This window comes from Motacilla alba, chromosome Z (assembly GCF_015832195.1).
Source record: "Motacilla alba alba isolate MOTALB_02 chromosome Z, Motacilla_alba_V1.0_pri, whole genome shotgun sequence".
Taxonomy (NCBI): domain Eukaryota; kingdom Metazoa; phylum Chordata; class Aves; order Passeriformes; family Motacillidae; genus Motacilla; species Motacilla alba.
Genome location: NC_052046.1, coordinates 43,544,029 through 43,565,834, shown reverse-complemented (window position 1 = coordinate 43,565,834; position 21,806 = coordinate 43,544,029). Strand labels below are relative to the sequence as shown.

The following is a 21,806-nucleotide window of genomic DNA, read 5'->3' as shown; positions in this document are numbered from 1 at the left end:
TTTACACATACAGGAGATGGCATTGTCCTTGCTTGTTTTTCACAGTAGCATTATCATAAAATCTTGCTGCTTGGTAAATCCATCATCTCTGTGATGAGATATGACTATAGAAGTAAGACTGTTCTCCCTGCTAGAAATCTTTAATAATATCCAATAGTATATAATTTTCTCTGACTGTTCTTTGTGTGCCTCGCCTTGCTCATCTACAGCAACACTCTTCTCTCTTAGTAAAGATTTATTTTTTTCTACTATTACTATCAGAATTTAAACATCTGTGTTTTCCAACACATCTTCTGATCTTTTGTACATGATAATGAGACACTGACCTACTCAGTTACAGAGCTTGTCAGCAACTGATCAGGGAATTGAATTCAGAAGGTGAGGCAGTAACCTCTTCTTATAGACTGGTAACTTTTTGCTGATTCATACTATAAAATTATCATAGATGAAAATGGAAAAGGCTGTTGGAAACAGCATTGGAATGAAAAGCATGTCTCTGAAGACTGCTTTGGGTTAATGGATGAGTTTGGCCTGAGGAAAGAGGATGCTTGTTTAATATTTCAATGGATTTCACTCTGCTTTCAAGCTGAGTTTTGCTTTTATTCTGCTTGCCTCTTAATTCCTATACATAAGAGATACAAAAATGAGTTTAGCATTCCCAAGGGCTGGGAGGGCTTTCTGAGCAACATCCTCACCACTGAGGTAGCTTTCCCCCTCCACCCCTCAAAAAAAAAAAAAAAAATCAACTGTAAAAGACCTGCTAGGGCTGAAATGTTAAAAGCCTAACTGAACATTTTGGGCAAAGCTTTGTGGAATCCCATGAAACCGTAATTTCTTTGAATTTCTGAAAATGGTATTGTATCATTAGAAGTCCACCATGGACTTTTCTCAGCTTTGTGCAGAAAAGAGTTTCTGTGGCAGCCTCATTGTCTCAGACAAGACTAAGCAGCATTGTTCTTTTGGAACAAAGTCATGAAGTCACATGTAGCTTCATCTGCCAAGTATTTGCTCATGATGTCACAACAGGAGATGAGCTCACAGCAGTGTGGCAGTCCCCTGTCCTGCTGTCAGATCATGGTAAGGTAAAATCCAGCTGCAATGATAAATGGATATTTAACTGACTGAGTAAGGTGCCTGATAGCATTCCCATGCAAACAGTTGTCCCCATTACCCATAGAGGAATTAAACTCTGCAGTCTTTATTGCTCCTTTTGATTTCACTGATTATCATGTTGTTTGCACCTGGTGTTAATGCATCAAGCTCTCTGGGCTTACTGAAAGCCTCAAAGCATTACAAGCCATATGAAACCAGGTCTGTTGGCAGACTTGTATTGAAAGTGAATGTGAAGGGTTGCCCCAGTGCAGAGATGCAAGGATGATAATGTGGAGGACAGCAGCCCAGTTTGGTCTGAGGCTGTTAAAAGGTGGTTTTGAGCCTTTGTGAAGTTTAGTGGAGGTGGCATTTGTTCTGTAAGCTCTATCAGCACCATGCCAAGTTGTCTTCTGGCACTTTGCCCCATCATCTTGCCAGGGACTGGCCCTATTCTTACCAGCCTTCTGTTGGAGAACTGGACATCTTCCCAGCCCATTTTTCCTGCACCATGGGAGGAGTCTGCAGAGCTTTTTGGCTGTTATCCCCTCTGTTCCTCTTCCTCCCAATATATACAAATTGTCAGACTCTGCTCCCAATTCAGGGAGTTATTCCAACCCAGCATCAATTTACTAATAGGTGAAGTTACCTAAACACCTTTAGGTTAATTCTTTTGACTAGACACAGGCAGGCCATTAAAAGTTAGAGAAAATAGGATATTCTGACATGATAGAAAAGACAAAACTAGTTTTTGCATGTTTTATAGGTAGTAACAATTATGCTTTCTAGTGAGGTGAAGATGTAAACATTTGGTTTTGCATTCAGCTTCTCTGGCTTATAAGAAGCTGGACAAATGACAGATATCAAAGATGACATCCAGTAGAGACAGCTGTTTAGGTATCAAAACCTTCCAGTTTGCTGTTTCATAACTAAACTATTTGATGAACTTACACTGTTTTAAGACATATGCATGGGTTATACCAAATAATTACAAAATTATATAAAATAATTACAAAACCTTATTAGCAAATAATTACAGGACATCCTACCACCTAACATTACTTTCACATCACTTTTGTTATGATTATATATTCCCCAAAGGTAAATTTTTGCAAATTTTATGAAGAGCATAGCCTGACTTAATTCAGAAACTGTGAAACCATCTGGTACACTATGCTATGTTTACACTCATGTTTAACATCAATTGTTTCCATGGTTCCAGGTTAGTTGATATTACTCAGAACTGTTCTATTGAGCATACAGGCTATTATGCATGCATGTCAAATGCCTTTATTTCTTCTATACTCGGTACTTTCAGGCATGAAGTCTGACGGGGTTTTATTGGTACGTATTTATGAGCACAACACAGCAAGGAAATACCTAGAGGTAGACAACATGGGATTTTAATCATATAGGTAGACATTCAAGAGGACTATAATGCTTCATATAATAAGTCATTATAGATAGAATATTCTGGAAGTTATGTGAAAGTTGGTTCCTAGGTTTACATTTAAGTGTACTATCTTTGTTTATGAATCCGTGAAAATAGAAACCCAAAATGTCACTGATGTTCAAAATGATGGTCCTGCGTATACTGTCTTTGGTTCCTACCTGTAAACGTTTCTATCTAATCTTAAGAAACCTCTAGAATGAATAAATATTTTTCTTTATGAAGTATTTGGCAATAATCCCAACAATATGGCAAACAATCAGCATGGCATGCAGGCATCTCTGGATAGAAGGCTCACATCACAGCTCAAACTCTGAGGCAGGAGTCTTCAGAATAGCAGAGGGCTGACTTGAGCCCGGCTGTGATACCCTAGAGAAGGACAGATAGGAGTTGGCAGGTGGTATTACATGAATAACCCCTTGTAAAATCTCTCATCACTGATTTCCCATGGAGAAGGTGGTTTTATGATACTTTAACAGAGGTGAGGTCTGGTCTGTTGACTGGTCTGCTGCCAAAGCAGTTTCTACTTTTTAACCAGGGATAATCTGAAGTAAAATGCATGTACATCATAGGACTCAGAGTTTTGTGAGGCTGAATATGGCTGAGACAATTAGCGCTGCTGCATTTTCTGTAAAAATAGTAGCTTCCAACAACACCACAATAGCTTATAGTAATACAATGAAGAAAGACACAAAGAAGTATTGGCTGCCAAACATTTCTAATAAAACATGATAATTGCTTTCATTTTTTAGACAGTCCAGAATTATTACCTCTGTCAAGATACATTTCTAAAGCTAAAAAAATCCCCTTATTTGGATTGAATGTACTATGTGGACCCACAGGACAACCATCTCAGTTGACTCAGAAAATGATCATAAAGATGCCCTCAAATGCAGGCAGGAACAGAGCTTGTAGAGTTCATCCAATTTCTGACAAAGCATTTAATTTGCTGTATCTTCAAGGGAGCCCCTCATCCTCCCATGCCAGATGGAGCAGCTCCAAAAAGAAAATTTGTCAGCTACCTCCATTCTGGCTGTGTGCTGGAGCTGTCACGTTCAAAGACAAGTGTATGAAATGGACAAAGCTGTGCAAGGAGTCATGCAGCTTATTGAGGCCATGGGACATGGCAGGAATTGCCCTTTAAATTTTATTATTGCCTTGGGGATAAAAATCAGAATGAGAAAGCAGAACCTCATGTCATAGAGCACCACATGTGTTGGCATAAAGGCTTCTAGACAGCAGGTGTAACCATTGAAAATGAGAGGCTGAGAGGGTCATGCAACTTGGCATGAACCAAGTTCATCTATCATTCCTGAAGCAGTTGTCGTTAAAATTGATTTTTCTCTGACATCTTACAAAGTCTTGATCCTTGCTAGTTGTTTGCTTACCCCTGAAATCTTCCAAGCCTTGACACCTGAACAGCAGGTCCATGATGCTGCAGATAAAATTTGAGCTGCGAGGGGCATTTATGAAAGCAGAGATGAGCTTGATGAAATGGAAAGAAAAGCTGAGAAAATGGCAGAGCTGAGCCAGACCTTTGTTTACAATCATTAACTCAGAACAAATGGATTTGAAAATTGTCATATTCAAAGCTAGGCAGTGTCACTAAAATTCAGGAAGTGATCACAGTGCTGCAAGACACTCCTAAATGAGACCTCACTGTAAAGTTAAAACTGAAAAAGGAAAACAACGATTTTCATGCAGAAGGTGATGCACCACCTATTAGAAATATTAATGTGCATGCAGTGATGAAGAGCCTCTGCACCTCCCAAAGACCCGTGTTCTACTCCTGGTGAAGCACTGGGAGGTTCTTACAGAGCAGTGTGCAGCAGGTGTGGTCTCTGCACCGTCAGAAGGCACAGGGACTCAGACTTGAGCTCTGTCTCAAGTCTGCATTCACTTGGATGTGGTAAAAATGGGAGGGAGGGCTTTCCTCGTGGTAGGAAGGTGCCAAGGAAACCAAGGACTGAAACGACTCTTGTTCTGCAAGACCTTGTCCCTGTACGTGCAGAGCCTGATCACCGCCGAAACAACTGCGTGGGTGCAACTTTTTCGAGTTTTCGAGTTCACTTCAGGCAGCCTCAAGGGCTCCCGTCAGCCCTTCCTGAGCCTGCTGTGCCGGCTGGTGCGTGCTCCTTGGCTGACACAAAGACAAACGCATACATTTTCATCCATGAGTTCCTAGCACTTCACGTTACCCTGGTCTCCCAAGCAGAGCTCCCGCAGCGTGAAACGCCGCAGCAGCCGCGCACCTTCCCTCGGAAGGGCTGGAGTCCTGGGAGCAGCCGGGCCCTGCGCTGCGGCCTGCGCTGCCCGCGGCCTGCCACGGCGGGGAGCTGGGACAGCGGCCACGGCGCTGCGGAGCGGCTCCAGCGGGCCGGAGCACCTTCGCTCGGCGGGAGCGAGGGGGGAAAGGCGGAGGAGGATGAAAATGGCGACCGTGCTGAGGAACTGCGGTAGAGATGAGGGCGCCGGGATGCGGTGCAGATCCTGTCAGAAAAGGGTGTCTGGAGAAGGAGGGATGGATTAGAGGGGAAAGGGGCAGCAGGGAGAGATTGAATGGGATTTGCTTAGTGGGGCGGGTAAGCAAGCCAGGAGAAAAAAGGAGGGTGTTTGAGGGGACAGGAAGCTGGAGGAGAGTGGACAGGATCTATGGACAGGTGGACTGTTGGCTCCAAACTGTTCCATCTGGCACATGGAAGTGTCTGGTGCTGCAAAAATAACTGGTGAGCTGGCTGAAACCAGCTCTGTTTTTGCCCAGTGAAAACACACATTTTGAGAAGCTGCTAGGTGAGAAGAGGTGCCTGCTGCTGGCCAGAACTGAGATCAGAAAGAACCTGAGAAATGTCAGGGCAAAGATGAGATTCCAAAAGTTCTGCCCTTTCCCACCCCATTTTTGTCCAGAAACTGTCCCTCGCCTCCTATGGGCAGGTGTTCATGACAAATGGTACAAGAAGGATTCAGTCCTCCCTTGGGAGCTCCAGGGAGCCTGGCTCCATCTCAAGTCCTAGCATTCCAGGCAGGCCTTCCTTGGCTTCTGGGATGTCACCTACAGGGACCAGGGAAGCTGAGATGGGTTTCGGGGGGAGAAGACACATCTACCTAAAAAGTGTCTCTTGTTCCACAGTGCTGCCTTATCTCTCTTTTCTCCTTCCTGCAGCTGACAAACCTAGGGTTGCAGCAAACTCTACTTCAGCTCTGGGTTTTTGAAACAAAGCCTCACAGTTCTGGTTCAGAACATCTCTCATCTATGTCCTTCGTCTTCACAATCCTCACTTTAGTCCAGGTTTCCCACCCTCTGATTGCCAGCCAGCACTGCCACCTTCCCCTGGAATCTGTGTTTTCCATGCTTGACTGCATGGTGCCTTCAGGTAACATGGCTTAGGACTGTCTCCATCATAACCTTGAGTTTCCACTTGCTGCTAGTACTAACCATGTGTGCTCAAATGGATGGATTTGTGTCTCTAGGTAGATTTCTCTTTTTCTTGGCGTTTTTTCTGCCTAGAGGGTGAGGCCTAGCTCCAGTGTTGCTTGTGTCTAGGCAGTACCTGACTGTTTGCAGCCTGGAATTGCAGCCTCATATTAGTTACAAATCCCATGAAAACTATGGAAAGGCAAAGACATTTTCTCAACAGAGAATAGCTATTCAGGTACTGCCACAAGCAGTGTTCTGCCCAAGAATTAATTTGCCGTCTCAGAGTGGATGCACCTCATGCTTCATAGCCCATCTGGCAAAATGGAGAATTTATACCTTCCTTTCCAAAATGCTGAAGTGCATGGCTGCATAAAAGACTTGTGAACAGAAGACAATGGGCAAACAGAATTTCTGTCTCTAATACTCTCCTCTGGCTGTCTGGTAACTCTGGAAGCCAATGACCAGGCAAACTTGGTCCTTACCTCTTGTCACTGTCTAGGCAGTGGGTGGTAATGCAACCATACTTCATATTTTCCTCCAAGCAACTATCATGTAGTAGCAGAAAGCCTACTCCTCTAGGCAGATAATAAATTAACTCCACTGACACAAGGCAACATGTTAAAGCCCTGTGAAAAAGAAGTGTCTCTCATGTTGCCTAACAGAGCAATGCCTGAATGCAATCTCAGGCAGTAACTACAATCAGAGGTGTCAATAGGCAAAGTCTGGGGCTTGCAGTCATGAAGCTAAAGGATGGATGATCTGAGGGTGCTGAGTCCTGTACAGGACCACAAACATGATAGAAAGTATGGGATAATCTGCAAAAAGCATTTGAAAGGGGTAACCTTGTTGCAGAAAAATTTGTACCAGGCAGAATGATTGTGCTTAGTCCCATCTCAGCTTTGTGGCAGACTGTGGTGCTGTCTGTCCCCACCACTCTATCCAAATGACTGCTGTTCTCTTGAAGACAGCATAAAAAAGGGAGCTTTCCTGTGTACCTCAAGAAGTTGTGTGCTTGCGCCTGGTGTCGATCTAATAGGGAAATGGAGCAGTTACAGCAGCTGGTGTTGAAAGTACACTTCATTGAAGATGGGCTTTTGGTAGCACTCTTGTTTTTGCATGGCTTTCTGCATCTGAGATGAGGACAGGTGCAGAGGAAGCCAGCTGCTCCTCTCGTCCTGCTGAGTGACCAGGGGCAGAACTGAGGAGCCAGGAAGGGCCCTTGCAGATTTCTTGTGTGTAGTACAGTAGTGGAAAAAGCAAACTCACTGAGTTGCTGCCAGTGGCCTGCCTGAGAGCTGGGGATGCAGTAGGCTGCAAGGCCACAGAAGCATGAATAAGTTGATAGGACACTACAAGAATGTTACTTGCAGCAGCAATGTGACCTTGAACCGCACTTATATGGCAACTTTTTCATTACAGGAAGATGAATAATGTGGTAAGATTACAGCTGCCAGCTACCAATCCTGTGTGAGGACCTTAGATAAGGCAAATCTGAATCACAAAACCTGTGACTGTACCAAAATCTGGGCCACTGCAAGAACTGTACCCTGTGTTGCTGAAAAACACCCCAGGCTTCCCATATAAAAGGCAGCAAGCAATTTAATAGCCAGCAAGAAATAACCAAAGCAGGAGGAGTTTTGGGTTTGGGTACATGCTCAAAGAATTTTGAATGCCTCTTCCTTAAACTTGAGAAGTTCAGGAGAAAACCTCATCTTTTGAGAGATATGCCAAAGTAACTCATTTGAGAAGAAAACAGAGAAGATTCTGATAATCATTCAGCAGAGGAATGTCAGGGGGATGGGAAAAGTGGAACCTGCATCCCTTTTGATTATCAGCAATTTCTGGTCATTACCACCAATTTCTGGTGGTTTCTGAAAGGAACCTTGTGAGAGGTGTCACTGGAGGGGACTGACAGAGGTCTGACTACAGAGAAACTGGCTAAATAATCCTCACTCCCATTGCTAAACACAAGACCCTGGGGCAACAATCTTTGTTAGGCTGTGCCAGTGGATAGTACTGTGCAAGGACTTCTGTGCTGCTGCCTGTGATGCTTTGTGTATGAGATATAAATTTAGAAATCAGCATCATTTTCCCACTTATTTCTTACTGGATTTTTTTGCCCCCCAAATCCATTTTATAGCTCCAGAACAGCAAGTGTAGCATGGAATAAGCAAAGTTAGGTCTGTAGGGAGTCTGTCTCTACAACCGATACAGCTGGAACAGATAGTCTTTAAGGCATCTGATTTATCTTTGGGTCTGAACTGCAGCCTGGTTTTTCTTTTTTCCCAGCTGTAATCAGCAGTAGCATAAAAGATATTTTTCCTCCTTAAAATATTTTCCTCTCACATACTCCTAGACGGCAGTGCTTATAGCCGTGTAAATACTGCCACTAAGAGATCAGTCAGAGTTTAGGACCCAGAGCCCTGTTTAAGGCTTACGGGATGTGACAGCTGACTGAAAATCAATGAAGTGTGATTTACCAAGCGTCATAATGAGGGCAAGATAAGGCTAGGAAGGTGCTGCCTTGCCTTGCCGACTCAACTGTCTGCTTCGATTTTTAACTAGATTGTTTAAGTCCCCTGCAAAGATGAGACCAATTTGCTAATGAAAACAGAAGATCAGATTTAAAGGAAAAGCCACGGTGGTGCCCATGCTTTGCCTAGTGCTCATTGCGCTGTGTCTGAGCCACTCAGGTAGGTGTGCTTTCTTCTTCTTCTTCCAAGCTGAGCTGCAAGTGTTCAAGTTTTTTTTTTTCTGTTGGCTCGTTAGCTGCTGCTTTCTGGGATACGGTGAATGCTGGCTTCTCTTGGTCATCCTTTAAACACTGTGTGAGTAGCAGAAGAGGGTTGTGTCAGTTGCTGCCTTTGTGTTGCAACCACGGTCAGTTTGACAACTAGGTTTTAATAACTGGTGGTGGGGCAATTGCTGGCTAGAAATTAACAAAAAATCCTAAGCTTGACTTCTGGCTGCTAAGGAGAATTAAGCGAGAATTTCTGTCACCAAGAGAAAAACTGAAATGCTTCAGGCAAACTGATAAAAGGCTAAGTGTCTTGTCTGTACTTATTGGGGTATTTTGCACGTTTCTTTAGTAGACTTTCTGCCCCAGAACTCCTGTCCTGCACCCATGGGGAGCTGCTACTTGGGCAGATCACAAAGAGAGACAGGAAACTGGGGGAGGGGGGAGATGGAGACAGTGCTTGAGGACTTGAATGCATGTTAACCTGCCAGGGAGCTCCCCAGTTTTTGCCTCTCAGTGCATCAAATGGTAGATTCAGAGATATAGCTGGCCTATGGCTGCTTCTCTTTTTTTTCAAAGGCAGTGCTACTTTGTTTAGTATTTTCTCCATGGGTTTAACTAGCTTAAAGTGGGGCTTGGTCAAAGGAACTGTTAGACTATTTTCCCACATGATATTTATTATTTCTCATGAATAACTTCTGCTTTTAAACTGTCTTTGTGGAAGTACTGAGGCTGTCTTACAAAGGCAGGAATCTTCTTCCTTCTGACTTTCTTCCTTGTGGGACTCCTCAAGTCTTTTTCACTTTTTTGTGGCTTCCTCAGCAGATGAGATTCAACATATCCAGCCCGAAACCCAGCTTTACCACCTGTCTTCTATACCCACTTGGAGCATTAGGTACCTGAACTTTATGTGAGATGTGGGCTCTGAAATGGCACCATTTTCTTTTGGGGGGGTCGTACAAGCCCACGGACACAGAGGGTGTGTTGCTGCATATATGTGTGCAGGATGTCATACTCAAATGAAAACAAAGCAATGTATTCTGGCAGTAAGACAGAGCTGGTTTTGATCGTGCATATTTTGGGGTTATGGATTTTTCTATTCAAGGCCTTTTCTGTTAAATTTCTTGTTTTTAACAACCATACACCCCTGTCTCCTAAAGGGAAGGTGAAATGTCTAGGAGATGGAGTCTCTGCAAAGACTCTTACAGACAAGGGATTGGACCTCTGAGGTTGTGGGTAGTGAGGGGGGAGAAATGTGTTCTTTCTCTTCCTTTGGTTGCAGATGCAATACCTATCTGCCATGTTTGGGCAACCAATCTAGTTTCCTAGGACAGATCACAGGATCTGTCCTTCATTTGCTGTGGTAGAGCTAGGGTGAGTTCTGGCATGTGAGTGAACCCTGGAACAAGAGAAGGGGCATTTGTGGAAATAGCAGACCTCAAGGGCTTGTGACAAAGTGACAAAACAGAGTGTGGTCCTGTAGAGGACTGCTGTAAACTGTGCTGACAGCTTCACGAGCCATGCCTGGCTCTGGGATGGAGCAGGTAGAAATGAGTGGAAAGGTCTCTCTGATCAGCCAGCCTCTGCCTGCCCAGGGCTTGGTAGCCCCACCACACCTGTATTGCAGATGCAGAGGACAAACACAGCTTGTGCTAGAACATCTGACATAAAAGTTGTTATCCTGTGAGTGGAGGCACTAGGTTTCAGAGTTTATAGCTCCTCAAAGAGGAATGGTGTCTTACTGTGGCTGGAAGTGGGGGATGACAGTGTTCCTTGGACCTTGTGCTATCCTGAGAGGATCCAGAGAACACAGAAGAATGATTTTGTCCCATGGAAAACTCTTTTGTGAGATCAGGTTTTTACTTTGGGCAGTTCTTCAGCTGTGTTGCTTGCTGTGAGGTGTAGCCCTGTCTGCAGCCTCAGAGAGACCCTGGCCGAGGTGGACAAGGCTGCACAGCCTGTTGTGCTCAGGAGATGTGCAGCACCTGCTGGGGAAGGGGACATGGGCAGAGATAGTGGTCCGTGGTCACATCCTTTCCTCCATGTAAAAGCAGAGCACAACCCTCTGCCTCCAGTTTTCTCTCAGGAAGGGCTGCTGTGTTTGAATGCCCTTTCACTCCATGTGGCACAGGGACCCTGCTGGGGGCTGCCTTAACTCTGATCATTGATGCACACAGTGTGTGAGCAAAATGACTGTACCCTCCAGGGCTCTCCCACTGTCAGGTCCTGGCACCATCCATGGGCCTGCAGACCCCTCCTGTATCTAATGCTTGGCAATTCAGTCCCAGATGTTCTGCTCATCCTGGGGCTGCAAGGCACAAGCTGGGCCGTGGACAGTGTCCTGTGAGGTCCATTTTGACTGCTGACACAGCAATATTGGCTGTGATCCCTGTTGTGCGGGGCCAGTCATTTTTCCTCCGTGGTGGCTTTGAAGAGAGATAAAATCCTTCTCACCCTTGGTTGCTGTGTATGTGCACCAGGGAAGAGATGGAGGTCATGTCAGAACCTCAACACCACAGGGAGTGGGCTGAAGTTTGGGAAAGGATGGAGAGTCTGAACTGCCCTTCCCCCTTCATGGTAGCAAGAGGAAGGGGAAGTATGCTGTCAGTGACTGTGGGAGTCACAAGTCAGGCAGGTACAGGCCATGATGTCTCTGTGCTTGCCTGGCAGATCTAGCTCTGACTGCATCATCCAGCTCCTACTGCTGCCTAATGGGCTCTTTTTGCTTTGGCAAAAAGTCCACAGAAAACATAAACCTGCTACAAAGTCATCACTGCTCTAGTCTGATGATTTTTTTGTTTAATGTGGGTTAAGCTTGGGCTATCTTGCCTTTCCATTCACTTGCCCTGGATCTGCTGAGAGTCTGTGCATCTGAATTCCTGCAGAATTTGCTGTATAAGACTAGACCTGCCCAGAGGTGAATTTTCCTCACATCATTGCTCCGTTTCACTTTTTCAGGTCATGGCATTCTCCATGTCTGCTTTCTGGCAATGCCTCTACTCTGTGTTGCTCTCTTCCAGATGTGAATGCCTTCAGTTCAGTTGCTGAAAATGAGGATGCGCTCCTCAAGCACTTATTTGAAGGCTATCAGAAATGGGTCCGCCCCGTGGAAAACTCCAACGACACCATCAAAGTCCTTTTTGGGTTAAAGATATCACAGCTTGTGGATGTGGTAAGTGTTGTGTTAGTAAAACACCACTTTTATAGATAGTTGTGCGTCCACCTGGCAGGACTGGTAATGTAATTAGCTTTTGCCTCCTGACACAAGAAATGCACAGTGATGGTTGGGCAGCAAAACACTGAGCATGAAATGCTGCTGGTGTTGCAACCTTCTTTCCCCCCCGGCTCCCCTCCACCCCCAGCATGGACTGTAGGACTCATTTGTTTTGAAGGAAACTTGAAGGTCCTTTTTTCCCCTATTGTTCTCAGGGAGTATGGCCTAATTTCCATAAAGTTTTGGTCAAACAACCCATGCCAGACAGTCCTTGACATCTGTGTTGCAATTTAATGACAAGACAGCTACAGGAGAGGACTGAGGAAGAGTAAGCGCTGGTTGGACATTATTCATTCCAAGCAAGCTTGCATTGATGCCAAAGATAGTTCAAGTCTTAACCCAGCTGGTCACTAAGATAAAACTCTAGAGGCAATGTAGCTAATCCTGTGTTTCTGCCCTTGTGGAAATTTTCCCTTCTCTTTCCGCTCAGTGCACAGTGGAATTTGCACAATGCCCAGATGTACCCACAACAATGTGCTCCTTACATCCCACAGCCCCTGGTAATGTCCCCTTGTGCTGTGGAAGGCACACTCTAATTTTGTGCCCTATTTACATATTTAGGACAATGTTTCAGCTTGTATCTTCCCAAACTCACTCCAGGCTGAGCAGTGTGGGGAGATGAGCCATCCTATGAGCCTATAACCATGTGTGACCTGATACCACTTGCTGGCTGAGCCCTGGCTGCATCCTGGGTCTTTGGCATAGGATTCCTTTCTACTCCTGTGAAATGCCGGACCTCTGTTTTCCAGCCTGAGGCTCCCAGCAGGGACAGCACCTAGAAAGTCAGTCAGTTTACCTCAATGGTGACTGAAGAGCCCAAGCCCATGGGGAAACAGGACATAGGGATCTCCTCATGTTGGCACAGAGTCTGTTTCTAATGGCTGCTTTGGTATTGCAATCCTCTCTCCCTTGTGTCACTCTAGGATGAGAAGAATCAGCTGATGACAACCAACGTGTGGCTGAAACAGGTAAATTAGACCACATCAGACCTCCCTTTTACCCATGGGAACTGCTGAGCTGAGTAGCCATTTCAGTTTGCTGCCCCCTGTGCCATCCATCCCATTTCATGATGCTGAGTGGCCAGCACCAAGATACCTAACCTGAAGTTTTTCTTCACTCTTCTCACTTCAGCCTATGTATAGAGACAGAAAGGCAGGCAAGTAGGCCTTTAGGACATAGGATACCCTCTTCTCCTGATCTGCACCCCAGCTGTGTGCTCAAGCCAGTATTTATTTCAGGGAAGCAACACAGCTGGTACTGCAATGGCTATCCCTGGGATGTTGTATGTGCCCTGAGGGACTATCCTGTCTCATACACAGAGGTCACACAAGTACTGTCTCTCTTGCCTGAGCCAAGAGTGGTGCCTTGGATAGATTTCTTCATTCCTCAGCATATGCAAAGAGAAAGAAGAGGCCAGTATGTTACACACACACCACAGACTGTTTGCCGTTAAAAGCTGTAGCAAATTAATCAGATCTCTCTATAATAATTGCTTCTGGAACTGACAGTGATTTATACAAATGAGGGAAAGGCGCAAGTTGAATTGTTAGGTCTCCTTTCTTCCTTACTCCTGAAGAGCACTGTTTTTGGTTTAGGTTACATTGCACCAGTTTGTTGACCTTGTGACAATTATTTTAAGTCTCTCAGCCTTGTGAGTATCTGTAAAATGTCAGCTGATCCTAGGCAGAGGACATAAAAAACAAACTGTACTTGAAATCATGACATGAGGAAAGGTTCCTGGGGGTCCCTGGGCTGGTGGATGAGAAATGTGACTCAATTTTTGTCTCAGTCTGGGTACTGTACTGCTGCAATGAGTGTGAGATTCTGGCTGGAGCAAGACCCCTAAAAACAATATGGATATTGTGTGTAGAGATGATCTCTCCCTTGAAGAGGAAAAAGCTCAGACTTACCCTCACTGTGGGGAAGACAGGATTTTCCCCTTTTGCTGGAGAAATTTCTCTCTGATCCAAATACAGCTGCTGGGAACCTGCCCTGAATTATTTGCAGTATTAGAATTTCCCCACTTTTACCTGCAATTGTAGAGCCCCTTTTGTGCACAAGGCCACATCTTGGCTCCCTTACTTTGAGTATCCACTTGGGCAGACAGCAGAACCTTTCTGTAAAGGGCCCTCATCTGCCTTCATCTGTCCTCTCCCCATTCCAACCCACTCTTCTTGCAGGCTGTTGCACGCACCTTCACCTGCAGGTCCAAACTCTGTGCACTGTAGACACACTGATTTCTCTGGAAGCCTTTGGAATCCTCAGATTTTAGCCAGGGCAGCTGCTCAGGGAAACTCAGGACTGTGATTTCCCAGAGCTGGGCTCTCTGGAGTTGTTACAATTTCTAATACCACTTCTCCATTTAATGAGCTGAGAACATCAAGACCCAAGGTAATGCAAACGGAGTGGAAAATGAGGCACAGGCTGTGGTTTTCACAAGTATAAGTGCCCTCAGGAGCTCAGGCAGAGCACTAAATACCCGTGCCTGACCCAGGTGTCCTGCTGTGGAAGTTGTGTGTTCATGTAGGCCCAGCTCCCTCAGTTTTTCCTTGTAAGAGGGACGATCCAGTCCCCTCATCATCTTTTTTAGCCTTTGCTGGACTTGCTTTGTCCATGTTTTCTTTGTCCTGAGGAGCCAAGAACTGGACACAGAACTCCAGATGTGCCTCACCAGGTGTGCTGAGTAGAACTCCAGATGTGCCTCCAGATATGCTGAGTAGAGGGTCAGGATCACCTCCCTCGACCTGCAGGCAATGCTCTTCCTAATGCACCCCAGGATCCCATTGGACTTCTTGGCCCCCAGGACACACTGCTGGCTCATGGAGAGCTTGTTGTCCACCTGGACTCCCAGGTCCTTCTCCACAGAGCTGCTCTCCAGCAGATCAGCCCCAGTCTCTGCTGGTGCCTGTGGTTGCTGCTCCCCAGGTGCAGAACCCTGCACTTGCCTCTGTTGAATTTCAGATGTTTCTTCTCTTTCCATCCCTCCAGCCTGTCATGGTCATTCTGAAGGGTTGCACATCCCTCTGGGGTATTGGCCACTTCTCTGAACTTTGTGTCATGCTGGGAAGGCATCTACCCCTTCATCCAAGTCCTTGGGGAATAAGTTAAAGAACACTGGGCCCAGTATGGAACCTTGGGGGACACCAGTGACAGGCTTCCAACCAGACCCTGTGGCACTGATTACAAGCTCTTCAGGATCTGCCATTCTGCCAGGTCTTAACCCACCTCATTGTTCACTCATTCAGTCCAAACATCCTGAGTTTGCCTACAAGGATATTGTGAGAGAGACAGTGTTGAAAGCCTTGCTGTAATTAAGGTAGACAATATCCAGTGCTCTCTCCTTGTCCATCCACAGAGTTGTTTCATCATAGAAGGCAATGAGGTTGGTCAAGCATGATTTACTTTTAGTGAATCCATGCCGATTTCTCCTGATCACCTTCATAATTTCACAGCAAGAGTCTTACTTTTCTTGGATAAGCAAACCTAAAACACAAGCATTTTATTTTCTTTTTTTTGTTAATCTCAAACATCCTGGTGCTCAAGATGGTGGGACTTGATACACAAGCAGGCTGAAACACAAGGTTCAGAGGAGCCTTTAGTGGTTGCTGAGAAAGTGTCTGGATGCAGGCAAGCTATAGGGTCTACTAGCAATGGTCAAGCATCTGAGTCTAGTGTTTTTTGTTCCACTAGCAGTGGGTTAAACTTTTCAATGACAGCACATAAATGGAAATTTGGCAGAACTGGAGGAAGGACAAAGCAATTGGAATGTCTGGAGCAGCTTGGAAAAAATGGAGAAGAGACGAAAGAGCCTTATGCATCTGCTGCTATGGTTTGTGTCAGCATAGCCCACAGGGAGATTTCCTGTTTTAGACTGCTCATCTTCCAAGTCTGCACACAACCTATTTTCTGCTCTAATAAGAAGAAACAACCATTTGCCTTACAGACATGAAAGAGCACTTTAGCTGGGATAGAAATCAATGCAAGGCAGGGGGAAAGCGAGGAGTATTGCAGTTGGAGCAAACCACGCAGGCCAAGGGGCTGCTCCAATTCAACTCCAGAGGGATGATTCTATCTGCATGTGGCTCACAGGGTATTTGCTGCCCTTGTGTTAGGAGGCTACCAGATAACTCTGTTGGTTGCTGCTCGGCCCTGACTGTCCCCTTGCATGATGTATGTTTCCAGCCTAAGCCCCATTGTACCTATTACAGGAAGTGTCCAGGACATAGGTGAGACTGTGACCGCTTAACAGCCTAGGCTTCTGGAGACATCTGTTAGATAACCATCCTCAGAGGAAAGATAATGCTAAAAGTGGTGTACTCTGTCCCTGATTCTGAGGCCAGGAGCAGCAATGGCCCTTCCTCTCTTTCCACACTTGAACAGTAACAAATATCTCTAGTATAACCCTGAAAAGCATGTGGAATCAAAGAAATAAGGAGGGAACCATATAGAGAATTAATGGACAGTATTGCTTTTTTGGTTCATCCTTAAGTCATGGAGGAAATTAGCCAGTGAAGGCTGAGACCTCTGCGTCCCTGGAGATCTCTTAGTGCTGCAGCTTAATGGAAACTGGTTCATCTTCCACTTCTTGATATTGACCACAGTCTACAGCTCTTGCATGACATTGCTGCTATTTCTGTGGACAAATGAATATCCTCATCAATAATGAACAAGGATCAGAGAGCTGATTTTCCATTGCTTTTCTGTGGAAATCTCCGGGTTGTTGGAGCCACTTTGTTATGACCTCCCTATCTGAAAATCCAAAAAAGGAGAGAAGAATTATTCTAGAGTTCAACATGATGAAAATGGAGAGTCCTCTCCCTGCTTTTGTTACCAAATACTTTACAATAATATCATATTATTTTTCCTGCAGCAGTCTGCAGGTCTTTCTGATGAAAGACCAATTTTTTTTTTTTTTTTTTTTTTTGCAAGGACAGTGTACAGATACTAGGTGTTGTATTCCATTCACTTAAAAAAGCCAGGTCTCCACTGAAAACTGAATTAAGGCCACCTCTACTCTTTTGCGTGCCACACCACCTAGGGTCCATGTGGTCTTCCATGGGTTCTGCGCCAGCCAAAACCAGCTTAGGCTGGTTCTCAGAGGGAAGGAAAGCTGCTGCACTAAGGGGAAGTGGCTCCTTCGTTCAAGATTACTCTTAGGTGGGCTGTACTGGGTGGTGAGTGAAGTAAGAGTCAAGTGCTCTCCAGGAGTGCTGGTTTTGAGGTCACTCGCCTAGGGATGGGTTCTTGAGTCTCACCTGTGTCTGGATGAGCAGTGCTTGTGGGGATCAACACCTCCCAGCCATGTCTGTCTCACACTCTCTCTGCAGCTGAGCAGCCTCATAGCAGGCTCTGCCTGCTGTGCTGTGCATGCAGTGTTGAGGCACATGGCAGGGTGAGGAAAGAGGCTGCTGCAGACGAGTGGGCAGAGAACTCTGCTGCTTTGTTATAGGAATGGATTGACCACAAACTCTCCTGGAATCCTGATGAATATGGTGGGATCACTGCTATCCGGGTCCCCTCTGAGTCTCTGTGGCTTCCCGACATCGTTTTGTTTGAAAAGTGAGTAGCATTGCTCCTTGCTCTGGGCTTGGGCCAAAGCTTGGGCAAGGCATGTCAGCTACCGTGAGGCTTGTGTGTGCTGTCAGAAGGCTGCGTCTTTAGGCAGTGTGAATGTTGTGCACCTTGTGCTCCAGGTGAGGGATAGAAAGCAGAGCTCAAATGGGGTACGACTGGGGCAGAACAGTCCTGAACTTGGTACTGTTTCTTCCTGTCCAACTCCCAGTGCTGATGGACGTTTTGAAGGATCCCTGATGACCAAAGCCATAGTGAAGTACAATGGAGTGGTGACCTGGACACCACCGGCCAGTTACAAGAGCTCCTGCACAATGGATGTGACCTTCTTCCCCTTCGACAGGCAGAACTGCTCCATGAAGTTTGGGTCGTGGACATATGATGGCAATATGGTGGACTTGATTTTAGTGGATGAAAATGTAGACAGGAAAGACTTCTTTGATAATGGGGAGTGGGAGATCTTAAACGCCAAAGGTATGAAAGGCAACAGGAAGGATGGGCTGTACTCTTACCCATTTGTCACTTACTCCTTTGTGTTGAGGCGCCTTCCGTTGTTTTACACTCTTTTCTTAATAATCCCTTGCCTGGGATTGTCTTTTCTAACTGTCCTGGTGTTTTACCTACCTTCAGATGAAGGTGAAAAGCTTTCATTGTCAACGTCAGTTCTAGTCTCCCTCACTGTTTTCCTTTTAGTGATTGAGGAAATAATCCCTTCTTCTTCCAAAGTCATCCCTCTGATTGGTGAGTATCTGCTCTTTATCATGATTTTTGTGACCCTCTCTATCATTGTTACTGTGTTTGTTATCAATGTCCACCACCGATCCTCAGCAACTTACCATCCCATGGCACCCTGGGTTAAAAGGCTCTTTCTCCAGAAGTTGCCTCGTCTGCTCTGCATGAGGGCCCATGTAGATCGCTACTCGTTCTCAGAGACTGAAGAAAAGGGAACCACCTTGAAATCAAAGTTTCTGGGGAAGCAAAAATACAAGCAAGCAAAAGACGGAGAAAAAGTTGTTATTGCCTTTCTGGAAAAGGCAGCTGACTCCATTCGATACATTTCCAGGCACGTTAAAAAGGAGCATTTCATCAGACAGGTAGGTGGAGGGAGGGAAAGGAGGGAATCACACTTTCCTTGGCAGCAGTGGCTTCCAAGCTCTTTCCTTTTCTGCATGCTTTTCCCTTTGCCTCTTCCTCCTGCTCTCTTCTGAGACATATTCTTCCTCAGACCTTGATTAATAGTGTGTTTTTTGAGACAACACATAACTTCAAGGAGAAGCGTATTGTTCTGTGGGAGTCCCTGCTCTTTGCAGATGCAAGATACTCCAGGAGCCTCTCCTGGAGGAATTCCTGGTTTGGGTTTATCTGAATTACCTTGTCCAGTTAAGTCTGGGATACACACAAATCTGGAAGCCTCTAAATTCATATGCTCAAAAATGTAACTTTTACGCTTACAGGCAAGCTCTATGGCATTTTCCAGGTGTCAGTCCTGGCCTCCCAGCACATACTGTGCACTGCATAACTGCTCTTTTTTGAGTGAAGGTCTTCTAGATTTTCACTAACATCTGTTTAGATTAGCTCCCAGCTACTACCCTTCACCTCTCAATGAGCCTCCTGGCTTTTAAATTAGCAAAATACTGTGTTTGCAAACAATCTCATGCAAGGGTAGGACAGTAGAGCAATGCAGCTGGCAGTATTTGGAAAAACTTCTGTTAGCGTCCTCCTAGCAAGAGCTAGGGCTTTGTTTAAACTGTGCTGAGAGGACTACAGCAGAAAGAAGAACAGTAAATCAAACATGTAGTATATAAACACATACTGTCCGTGACTAATACCTGTTTGAAGCTAAAACAATTTTAATAAAAAGGTTCCTTGAATCACCTTAATAAATAGCAATTTTCTGTATGCATAAGTTGTGCCAGCACTCACCATTCAAAATTCGCCTCCTGAGTGTACCCAATCTGAGTCAACAAGTCACTTATGCAAACACAAGTAAATCAAACTCCTTGTACTGGAATCAATGCCTGTGTCCAAGTGTTGTGCCAGAGCCTCATCCTGGCATTTACAGGGAGATGCAGGTCTGTAAAAAGAAATCCAGTCCACTGGGAAGCCATCCACAAGGCTAAGTCTGTAAATTTTCATATAGGCACTAAACTAAAAGCTTTTGTGAAGGCTGAGGAAGTCTCATCACCATGTGCATAGAACCATGGAATTGCTTTGGGGGTTTGAGTGATTTGCAGCTATGAGTGCTGAAAAGGTGATCTCTCTTAGTTTTAGGCTACCACGTACTACAAACGTCTAATTTTAAAACCAGATCTGGGGAGCTGAAATGTGTGTAGTATCAACACAGTACCAGGCTTGTTCTTACTTATTTTTATCCTCCTTCTGTCCTTCCCAGGTTGTACAAGACTGGAAGTTTGTAGCTCAAGTCCTGGATCGGATCTTCCTGTGGTTATTTCTGGTGGTGTCAGTGACGGGTTCAGTTCTCATCTTTACGCCTGCATTACGGATGTGGTTGAACAACACTTTGTAGAAAACACTCCCTCAGTAATGCAACAAGTATGGTGCCAAGGGATGGTGGTGCCTTGGAGCTTGGTCTCTGCTGCACAAGAAGGGAAGCAGCAGCAAGAATGAGGGAAAGTGATGGTAACAGTGGGCATTTATTAGTGCTTTCAATCTTAATAATAACTCTACCAGTTACAGATTTTGCTGAAATCAGAGAAGAGCTTGGTGCACAGCCAAGGCCTAAAGTGAACTGGGGTTGCACAACTGGGTTATTATTTTACTGTTAGCTTGGTTGTATTACTATAAAAGCCAAGATTATTAGTTAAAATTGGAAATAGAAGGTGTTGCAGAATCATTGTAATTAAAAGGCAGATCTGCCAGTTAAAATGCTACATTGTAAAAGAAGTTACAGTAGGAACACAAATCTCTACTCAGTTTATCTGTGTTTCCAATTAAAAAACAGTGTCTACAGATTGCTTTATGCATGTGTCAGAACTGGCAATTGCATAGCATGTGCATCAGAAAAAGTATAAATTCTTTTTAGATGGGATGCTCAAAACCTTGACTGTCTAGCCTCGCCTTGCTGTAGGATCAGCTCGACAGGGGCAGAACCTACCGCTGCCCACCTGCTACCAGCCTTTATGGCATGTACACTTTGTCTCTTGCCTCAGCCATCAGGAAGCTACAAGGTATTGCCCACTTTTCAGTATTATTTGCAATTTTGCTTGCTGCTCTGTAGCATACCAGAAGGCTGACAAAGTGAGGATTTTTCCCCATGCTCCACATTTAGGAACTATTATTCCTTCACCTGCTTGTTCATCACTTAAGCGAAGGTGGTTGTGCTATTCCATAAGGCAACAGTGATGTTCCTGAAATGTTCAGCTGGAGGGAAGCTGCAGACATTTCTTTTGGCAGATGAAAGTTTTGGTTATTGCAGGAATCAGGTTTCTCTTGAGAGCTATGGGGTGGGCTGGTCACCAGGAAGATACATTTTTAGATCTTTCCTAGGCAATTCAGAATTTCACTCCTTTGATTAATTTATTATGGGATACTTCTGCATGATTAGAAACAGCTCTTAAAAGTGTTAAATAAGTGAGATGTGACAGAAAACACCCAGGTGAAACTCTTGAACACAGGAATGAAGCTGTCACTACTTTTGCTGGGGCAGTGTTTTCCAACATGGCATGCTTTAGAAAATCCCATTCAGAACTTGAAAATATTTTCAGGGTTAGCAGGGGATTTGAAGATACAATTTTTGAAAATCTATATAGGTGTTAAAGTTTTAGCTAGCCTTGAAACTGTCTCTCTAGAGATGGAAGTTAGAAACTGTTAAAAATACATAGAGGTGTTCCTGTGCTTGGATTGTGCATGCACACCAGACCTCCATGAGTTAATGTAATCCCATCATGTTGTGTCAATGCAGAAACTTCTGTTCGATTGTGCAATTATTATTAATAAAGATGTATTTAATAAGTGATTCCTGGGGTGTCAATACACTGGGGTTTGCTGTTGATTTGTTGTCAACAAAGCTAGACTGTAGCCCATTTTAAAAGTTTTGTTCCAAATGTATTCAAACAAAGGGGTGTTCAGGGGTTTTCAGGTTCTTGGAAAGTCCTTATTACTTTTTATCTCTGTGAGTTTGAGCAAGAAGCATTCAGATGTGGTTATTATATTGCCGGAATAAACTCATTTAGTTTGGCATATATAGAGAGATATCTTAGCATAAGATACTGCCATAAAACTTGACCATTAAAAACGTAAAACTCATACA

The 21,806-nt window shown here is 44.8% G+C and overlaps 1 protein-coding gene across 5 annotated transcripts; it reads left to right on the top strand.

Moving 5' to 3' along the window:
* The first annotated feature begins 4,766 nt into the window (after window positions 1-4,766).
* CHRNB3 (cholinergic receptor nicotinic beta 3 subunit) lies at window positions 4,767-21,512 on the top strand. 5 transcript variants are annotated; one of them, XM_038125078.1, is made up of 8 exons: window positions 4,767-4,995; window positions 5,700-5,910; window positions 8,520-8,647; window positions 11,712-11,863; window positions 12,889-12,933; window positions 17,415-17,524; window positions 17,748-18,630; window positions 19,929-21,512. In XM_038125078.1, the coding sequence occupies exons 3-8, from the start codon at window positions 8,605-8,607 to the stop codon at window positions 20,061-20,063; spliced, it is 1,368 nt and encodes a 455-aa protein (XP_037981006.1). In that variant the 5' UTR covers window positions 4,767-4,995; window positions 5,700-5,910; window positions 8,520-8,604; the 3' UTR covers window positions 20,064-21,512. The 5 variants fall into 5 exon arrangements, with proteins under 5 accessions (XP_037981006.1, XP_037981005.1, XP_037981008.1 ...); XM_038125080.1 differs by lacking the exons at window positions 4,767-4,995; window positions 5,700-5,910; window positions 8,520-8,647 and adding an exon at window positions 8,758-9,586 and having other exon boundaries at window positions 17,748-18,277; window positions 18,365-18,630; XM_038125081.1 differs by lacking the exons at window positions 4,767-4,995; window positions 5,700-5,910; window positions 8,520-8,647 and adding an exon at window positions 8,764-9,586 and having other exon boundaries at window positions 17,748-18,010; window positions 18,365-18,630.
* Window positions 21,513-21,806: the final 294 nt, after the last annotated feature.